This window comes from Ziziphus jujuba, chromosome 3 (assembly GCF_031755915.1).
Source record: "Ziziphus jujuba cultivar Dongzao chromosome 3, ASM3175591v1".
In the NCBI taxonomy this organism is placed as follows: domain Eukaryota; kingdom Viridiplantae; phylum Streptophyta; class Magnoliopsida; order Rosales; family Rhamnaceae; genus Ziziphus; species Ziziphus jujuba.
In genome coordinates, this window is record NC_083381.1 from 4,775,142 (window position 1) to 4,784,648 (window position 9,507).

Sequence of the window (9,507 nt, forward strand, 5' to 3'; positions counted from 1 at the left end):
AACAATCCATAAATATCTCTTATTTATGCTTAATATTATGCCAAGAGGAGCTTGACAACACATTAGATATTTATTGGTCTTTCAATAGGTATCCGAGATGATAACCTATAAACAACATATATATAACCTGTACTTCTTCAAACTCATTCAACATTAACTTTTTTTTTTTTTTTCATGTACGTACTTTTAACACAAATACACATAAATGGTAGATAACATAGCCTTAAAGAAAAAATATAGAGTAGAAGAAAATAAAACAAAGTAAACAAGAGCAGAACTATCATATACTCAATTTCTTTGACGTCTCTCCAAGTTATTACTAATCCTTTTAGGCAGCATCTTAAGGAACCATCTCGGTCTACTCATGAATACAATGTTATCGAGAACCATTCCAACAACTAGCCCAGTTATATAACCCGCCAACACAAATTTCCAATCTAATTTGAGCAGAGACTCAGCGTTGTAATCTTCTTCGGAAGTTGAAGGTGCAGGTGGCGAGAATTGTGAGTTTCTACATTTCTTTAGCAATTGATCACCACAAAGTGCTGGGTTCCCCTCAAATGAACTGCTATCAAATGTATTAAATTGATTCCCTTGAGGTATAGACCCTGTGAGATTGTTGTGAGAAACATTGAAGCGTGCAAGGAATCCAAGTTGCTTTAACTTTTGAGGGATTTCACCAATGAGATTATTTTGAGAAAGGTCCAATGACTCAAGCAATGTTATGTTCCCCAAAGATGATGGAATGCGACCAGTGAGCATGTTATTTGAAAGGTTTAAAGACCGAAGGGCCTTTAGACTCCCAAACAAGTCAGGAATCTCTCCTTCAAATCTATTACTTGACAAATCAATAAAAGCAAACATCTCTGGGATGACTCCATAGTATATCAATACCCCTTTGGTTGATATTGTGATTTTGTAAGCCTCATTGTTTCCCACCATATAATTGTTTAAAAGAGAAAAATTCCATTCAGCATTCAAATATGCGGAATCACTAGGGTTGATACCTTTCATGGCATTCCAGTTGAAGATGTATTGAGATGGTAATTCACCAATGAAATTATTGTAAGACAAATCAATCACCTGCAACTTCGAGAACTCTAACTCCTTGTGAGGCTTTCCAATTTCACCATGGAACTCGTTGTTGTGCAGCGAGAGAACTTTCAATTCTGGAAGAGACCCCAACCATGATGGAAACGTATCATTCAGCTGATTGTTCGAGAGGACGATACTTTCAAGCATCATACACTTGGATAAAGATCGCGGTAATTGCCCTTGTAACTGATTATCACTGAAATCAATCATCCGCAAGTTACTTTCATTATTGCATGATAGTTGAGGAATGATGCCATGAAAAGAGTTGTTTCTTAAACTCAATGCGGATAATGAAATGCTGATGTTTCCCATACATTTTGGAATCATGCCACCCAAGTTGTTGTTGGACAAGTCAAGGGAGTCAAGCGAACTCATATTGCAAAAGAGAGGTGAAACTTCTCCACTCAACATGTTATTTGAGACATCGTAAATCATGATCGATGGCAAGGGAATTGGTAGTGCTCCTTTCAACATATTATACGAAAGAAAAAGATTTCGTAAGTTAACCCAGGGAAGAAATTTAAGGTTTTGGGGAAAGCCTGTCAGGAAATTATTGTTAAGGTACAATGTTACCAAAGTGTCTAGACTTGTATTGCACATCCATTCAGGCACTTGACCTTGGATATTGTTTCCAACAAGTGTCAACCACTCCAACTCATTTTGATGCTTAAGGAAATCTGGGAATTCATTTAAGTTGCATGACGCCAAACCAAGAAGCTTGAATTGTGGAGCTGCTGCACTTGCATTTGTCTTATCGAAGAACATCGACAAATTGTTAGAGTTGAGCTGGAGTTCAGTAAGTTTTTTCATGTTGAAGAACATGTCAAATCTCACTATGCCACCCAAATTATTGAGGTGTAGATTGAGAGTTCCAAGATTGATGAGCTTAGATAATGATTCTGGAATTGGACCATGTAATTGATTATTTGAAAGATCTAGATGTTCTAGCTTTGTAAGGTTTCCTAGCCAAGGTGGGATTTGACCAATTATTTGAGTAAAAGGAAGATGTAATGCAGTTAGTTGGGTAAGATTCTGAAAAGAGGATGGAATATAACCACCAAAATTGTTTTTGCCAAGATCAAGAAAAGTAAGTTTGGTGAGTTTACCAAGTGAAGATGGAATAGGCCCTGAGAATTTGCTATCATAAGCTGAAAGCATAACAAGCATATCAAGTTTTTCTATGGAAGAAGGTAGGCTTCCTGAAAACTTGGTACTTTGCAATCTCAGTATCCTAAGAGGGCTTCTTTGGTGGAATTCAGGCAATTGACCAGTGAGATTTTCATTGAATCGCACATCAAGAATACGCCTATTTCATTACTCTCGAAGAGCTCATCAAACAAACAAAGAGCTAAGGGATGAGAAAAGGAGGAGGTGGAATTTCAACTAGAACATTTATTACAACATCTTACAACACTTAATATTACAGAAAATGACAGAGAATTCGGTAAGGGGATAGAAGCACATCAAGACGCAATGATGTCAAAGAAGAAAAGTTTGAAAGGAAATTGGGTATTGTGGATGACAAATCAACATATCTAAGATCAAGAATTTCCAAACTAGTTAAGTTTTGTAGAAAACTTGTAAAATTATAAATTCTAGGTAACAAAAACTCTTTGTCATCAACATAATTGAGAGACAAGTCAAGGACGACTAACTTGGATAATTGTGAAATCTCCATTGGCACTTGACCAATAAATCCAGAAAAAGAGAGATTGAGATATTCCAAACCAGAAAATTGGTTGATAGCCGTAGGAATTTGAGAGTAACTGAAATCATTATCAGAAAGATCGAGACTTCGAAGATGAACAAGGTTGAAGAGACCGTTGCTTGAGTTGATGGAGCCAAAAAGACAACTACTACTAACATCAAGGCCAATCACATAACCAGTCTCCTCATCACACTGAATTCCATCCCATGAGCAACAATTGCTAGCATTCACTCCTTCAGATTTCCACTCTGAAAGCTTCGAATAAACACAAGAAGATTTGTCAATGAAAAAGCTCTCCTTGAACAGCAATAAAGCAGACCTCTCATCTTCATGGCAAGATGGCTGCAAAGAAGTAAAAGAGTCGGAAACCACAATCTCAGACAAGATAGCAAGTTTTAAAAATAAACACAACAACATAGATAAGCAAACCGACAACCCCATTAGGCTAAATTTTTGTGTAATGTTGGATAATTACTTGAGCATTAATGGTAAAGAACGCTTCTTATAGATAGGAACCCATATTATTTTATTTTAATAATGTTGTTAGACATTATTGTCATCTTCTAATAGATTGTCATTTTGGTGTTGGCAGCATTCAATCTCTCATAAACCTATTTCCACCTGGTTACAAATCTCAATTATTGTAATACAAAATTTTATGACACCTATGTAAGGTTTATTTATTTATTTATTTATTTATAAGGTGAAAAATGTATTCAGCATTGAAAATTTGACACACACACACACAGAGAGACAAATAATATATGTATACTTCCTCACCATCATTGACCTGTTCTATACACGTTTATAGGTACGTATGCATATGTGCATCCAGCTTGCTAAAGTCTATACCTTGCCGGCCGCGAAATTTTATGAATTCAAAATGTAGTATCTAGAAAGGTGTCCATAAAAATAAATTTGCAAATAGAAAAAGGAAAAGAGATATAAGATAAGATATTGAACTAGTTTTTTAATATATTTGTATCTTAAAGATGATTGAGAATTTTTGTCCCATTATTAGGTTTTTTAAATAAGGTGAATTATATCAAGATATAAATAATGTAACTGGTTTCTCCCAAAATGCTAGCGAAGTTATTTTGGCTTCCTGAACTCACATACAGCTATAATACCAGGGCATATTCTACGAATGTTGTGCTATACCATTACCTTGGAAACTGTTATTGATGAAGATCACAAGCAGGATTCTCTCACTCACCAGCCACCGGAATCTAATATTACCATATGTAAAGCTCTAAGAATCTCTCCACAATAAAAATACGAGCCTGAATTAAGCCTCCGATAAAAGTCAAAGCATCTTTCTAAATTATTCTATTACCGTTAGCTTTTAATTACTTTCCATTAGCATAAGCTCTGGTCCATACATGGACTCTTTGTATCCTATGTATGTAAACCTTGTACAACTTCAAGGGACAACATAGGTGACAAATATGAAATAAAGGAGGCAAATTGCAAATACGTACAAAGTTCAGGGGCCATAGGAGAAAAAAAAAGAAGAAAACTTCAACAAAATGATCAAAATTCAATTGAAAAAAAATCAAAGAAACTGCCTCGAGTATTGTCTAAAAGCTAGCCACTATGATTGAGAAAAGAAAACGAATGAAGGATTTTGTCTAAAAAGCCATAAGATTGAGAATAGATTTTTTGATGAGTTTGAAGGCGCTAAGCTAGCTTCCTTGTAATTGTTGGAGCAACATATCAAAACCAAATTGTGGGCTGGTTCAGTTACGGGAAACACACTTTTTTTTATGTTGGGGAATAAATAGAAACTTAAAAAGATAGGCACTAATACTCATAGAGGTATCCATATCATGGAGGAAAGGCTTTGTTACAAGAATCCCCTGAAGTTGGAAAACGTGGTAATTAGTGTCATCAACTATTTGGTCTAACACAACACTTGTACTATATGTTTTTATTATGTGAAGTACTAATGAATCAACTTATCTGCTTTCAACTGTTTAGGAAACGAACGCAATTGAAAGCATTAATTTGGACTTGCCTAGCTAGAAGAACAACACTCTACCTGAATACCTACCTACTGAAAAGGTTCATTGATTGGCCTGGAATGCATAACAATTTCCCACTTTGCCATATTAAATTCTGTTCCAAAACAACTTGTCATTCTTAACATGCCTTGCAGCTGTAAGTCATGAATTTTTATATTTTTGGCAGCTAACTCCATAATCGGTTTCTGCTTTTGTTTCTTTTTTGTTTAACAGAATTTTTAGAACTTGAAACTTGTGAATTTAAAGATTCTCTGAATTATTAACCAAAATCCCCAACATTCCATCGGCTCCAAACATCGAAATTTTTTATCTTGTCCATCAAATTTAGTTGAGATTCATGAGTCTGTGTTGGATCGAGTAAAAGTATATGCATATTGGACCTTCAGTTTTGCTCTAAGCTGAGAATTTAGAAAACTGAATCTCCCAAGCAGCTTAAGTGTCAAATGCTTTTCCTACATATTTGTAGAATGAAATATTTGAAGAAACTTGATTTATCCGGCAGTGCTATAAAAGCGTTGCCAGCTTCCTTAGTTGATCATCTAGTTGCTCTTTAAATTTAGCCTCTCGTAAAAAACTTGAGCACATTTCCTAATAGCATTTGTAAATTATAAGCTCCATCATCTTGAGCATATTTGTCTTGATAGTTGCTCAAAACTTGCCTTCTCACAAACTAATGACACTAATGAATCGTTCCAAATCTCGAAATTGCTTCCTCTTTCGAGTCAAATGGCTGATGATAGCAGTTTAGAGCTCTCATATCCATATTGTAATAGACCTTCGATCTTCAAAACCGTGTTCTACCAGGAGAACATTTCTGCGTAACTCCAAAGAGCTTTTGCAGTATTGAAGAGTGAATCTGGCTGAAAACAAGTTTGTTAGCCTTCCATCAACTAACAGGCTTTTAAAACTTTGCAGTCTTAATTCAAATCAATACAAACTGCTTGAGGAAATTCCATAGCTTCCAGAAAATGTTTCGCACCTAAAATGCAAGTAATTATTGCAAATAATTGCTCGAGAATAATGGCAATATCATGGGCATGCTCGTATATACGAAACAGGGTTGCTATCTCCGAACTGAGATTGTTGAGGGACTCAGAAATCCAAGTTATACTTCCGGGAACTGACATTCCACACTGGTTTGACAGTAAATCCGAGTGTGATGCCATAATCTTCATTCCACCTTCAAATGAGTCGAAGAAAATGGCAGGTGTGATTATCTGTGCTGTACTAGAATTAAACTCCAAAACAGTTACTTTCAAATTAGAATTTAATCGGCAAGAAGATCAACCATTCCATTTGTATAACAGGTCTTAATGCTTCCTTGACAGAACTGTCTTTTCCAAACAGTCAAGTCAAATGAAGCTTCAGCATGTCCCCAGTAGTTTTATTTGCCGCTTGGGTACTCTATTCAAGATTTGTAACAGACATAAAGTCTCATTTTCAGCAGTTGAGAAACACCCTGGAAAGTTTCTCTCTAGGTGTGGAGTCCACATTCTATGGGATTAAGAAGAGATCAAACTTCCTTGTTCTTCACGGAATTCTGATATTCCGCTAAGTTAGAGAAGGTCTAGCGCATCCATTTGGTATTTTGGATCTCATCTAAACACCAGAGACACAGAATATGAAGGACAAACAGTCAATTGCAGTCACTCATCGGCTTTTGTGCACAGAGGGAAAACACCACTTAAGATAAAGGATGTTGGGTAATGTGTGCGGAAGATGTTTGGAAACTAGGAGGCTTGAGTATTTAATGCTATAAGAAATGAGAGGCTATTTTCGAAGAGGAAGACAATTTTCCTAAAATAGAGAGATGAAGACCGAGAGTATATATGCAAGAGAAGAGAAGAAATGGAGAATATAGCTATCGCTTTGTAATTGAGCTTCACGACTTGCTATTGATGAGGACCTCATGGGTCTATTTATACAACTTGGATGTCAATGCTTGTATGACACTTGTCTTGATTCTAGTTTATATCTACACTATTCATGTTTTACATGCTGCAATTCAAAATTACATGCAACTATTCATAAACTATTCACACCTCCAAGCATGGCTTCAGGTCCCACCAAGTTTTATTACAAATAATATATTTTGGCACCCCCTCTTAATTTGTAATTTCGGTGGAGGTCTTCAAGTCTTTTAGCTTCTCATTTGTTGCCGACTTTGTGAAGATGTCAGCAAGTTGTTCATTTGTGTTGACAAATTCAAGTTGGATTTTTCCTTCTGCGACCAAATTTTTAAAGTGGTGTCGAATTTTTATATGCTTTATCATGCCATGAAACATTGGATTTTTTGTCATTGCAATTGCAGACATATTGTTGCATCTGATAATTGTTGGAGTAGCTTCCTCCTATTGCATATCTGATAAAATTCTTCTAAGCCATACTACTTCACAAGTTGCATATATAGTTCACATATATTCCACTTCTGTTGAAAATAATGTCATAGTCCTTTGCTTTTTTTCTTTTTTTCTTTTTTTTATATGACCAAGAAATTGGTTTTGTACCCAAGCAAAATAAATATCCTGAAGTGCTTTTGGAGTCATTTACCGAGCCTGCCCAATCACTATCTATGCATCCAATGAGCTTGTTGTTTGCTTCTTTGTTATACTTAATTCCAAGCTTTCTTGTGCTTTGTAGATAGCGCATAATTCTCTTTGCTATAGTTTAGTGATTTTTATTTGGCTTGTGCATAAACCTAGAAACATTTCTAATAATAAAGACAATGTTTGGCTCGGTATTTGTTAGATAAATCAGGCATCCAAATAAGCTTCTATAGATTTTTGCATCAATTTTTTCTACACATCATCTTTTCACAACTTCCCATTTAACATCATTGCGTAGACATTGGTTTGTAGTCATTCAAACGAAACCGTTTGAGAAGATCATTTAAATATTTTTCTTGAGAAATAAATATATCTCCTTCTATTTGTTGAACTTAAATGTTAAGAAAATATTTCATCAGACTAAGATCTATCATATCATATTCCTTTATCATTGCACTTTTGAATTCTTTTACCATTTTATGGTTATTACCAGTATAAATTAAATCATCAACTTATAAACATACAGTGAGAATATTTTACATACTTTCATTTTTGACATGTAGGGAAGGCTCATTGGGACTTCTTTGAAATCCATTTTGCCACGTCAGAAGTATGAATCAATTTTGCAGTTCTAGGCTCATGGTGCTTGTTTAATCAATTTTGCAATTCTAGGCTCATGATGCTTGTTTTAATTCATACAGTGCCTTTTTTAATCGCAAAACTTTATTTTCTTTTCCTTTGATGGTGTAACCCAAAGGTTGCTTCGCATATACTTCTTCTTAGAGTTCTCCATTTAGAATTTATGGATTTGACATCCAGTTGATAGACTGGAACCTTCACTTGAATAGCTAATTTGAGAACTAACTTAATAGTTTCCATTCTAGCAATAGGTGCGGATGATCTCTTTGCCTTTTGCCACTAGCCAAGCTTAGTGTTCTTGAATTGTGCCATCTTCTTTTTATTTGGTTTTGTAGAGCCATTTCATCCAATAATCTCTTTGCCTTCAGGCAAGTCCATCATCTCCCATGTGTTGTTTTTCTCAATTGTTGCAATTTCCCCATCCATTGCATTTATCCAAATATCTTCTTTTGTTGCTTTTTCAAAATTCTGAGGCTCACATGGAAAGAATGCAATGTTATTAGATTCATAAATTTCTCTCATAGAGCATTTTCTTGGTGGTGATTTATCATCTAAAGATATAGCTAATATTTGGATTTGGCTTGGAACTTCTTGACCTGTGCTTAGACATGAATCTTGGACTGCCTGAAGATCTAAGGTTTCTTAAGCAAAAATTTCTTTAAATATTTTTGCTACTGTTTTAGGACTACTATCTCATTTCCATGTTACATATTCGTTAAAGATAACATCTCTAGAAGTTACCAGTTTATTTGTTTTTTGATCAAATAATCGGTATACTTTTGATTCCCCGTTATATCCAATGAAGAGATATTTTTCTCCTTTTTCATCAATTTTTTCTCTATCTAGTGAGGGGATATATGCATAAGCTGTAAATCTACCATGCCTCATATGGCATTTTTTTCATTACAGCTTTTGTTGGAGATCTGTTCAAGATGTAGACTGTAGTGTTGATCGCTTCTGCCCAATAGTCATTTGAAGGCCTTTCTCCTTTAGCATTTTTCTGACCATTTTTGCAATTGTTCTATTTTTGCATTTTGCTTCACCATCTTGCAATGAAGTTTGGCGAATAGTAAGCTGCCTCTGTACACCATTTCTTTTGCAATGCTCTATAAAAGATTTAGAGATGAATTTTCTACCAAGATCTGTTTGGAGTATTTTCAATGGCTTCGCAACTTGCTTTTTCTATAAGTGCCTTGAATTGTAGAAAGATTGATAATGCTTCTAACTTTTCTTTTGAGGAATTAAATCCATATCATATAAGTATAATCATCCACAAACAGAATAAAGTATCTTTTTCCATTTAGTGATGGAAGTTTGAGTTAGCCCTAAAATATTAGCATAACCAACTCTAATGGTGTCTTTTCTCTCCATATATCCTTGGGAAATGGTAATATGTGCATTTTTCCATAATATGCGTCCCTCGTAGACTTTATATATATGGGCAATAAGAGGTAGGCCTAAAGCCATATTTTTATCTCTTAATAATTAACGACCA

General features: G+C 35.0%; 1 protein-coding gene across 1 annotated transcript; it reads right to left on the reverse strand.

The window, feature by feature from the left end:
- Positions 1-288: 288 nt before the first annotated feature.
- LOC107421915 (receptor-like protein 7) lies at positions 289-3,244 on the reverse strand. The gene is made up of 2 exons (XM_060815865.1): positions 2,520-3,244; positions 289-2,401 (listed from the first exon to the last, which is right to left on the reverse strand). The coding sequence occupies exons 1-2, from the start codon at positions 3,242-3,244 to the stop codon at positions 289-291; spliced, it is 2,838 nt and encodes a 945-aa protein (XP_060671848.1).
- Between the last annotated feature and the right edge of the window lie 6,263 nt (positions 3,245-9,507).

What these genes read in the sequence shown, in the direction of transcription:
- LOC107421915 (XM_060815865.1), bottom strand. Translation starts at nt 3,244, where the DNA reads ATGGGGTTGTCGGTTTGCTTATCTATGTTGTTGTGTTTATTTTTAAAA. An exon ending in CGAATTCTCTGTCATTTTCT is followed by an intron (nt 2,402 to 2,519) that starts GTAATATTAAGT and finishes GTAATGAAATAG; the next exon opens with GCGTATTCTTGATGTGCGAT.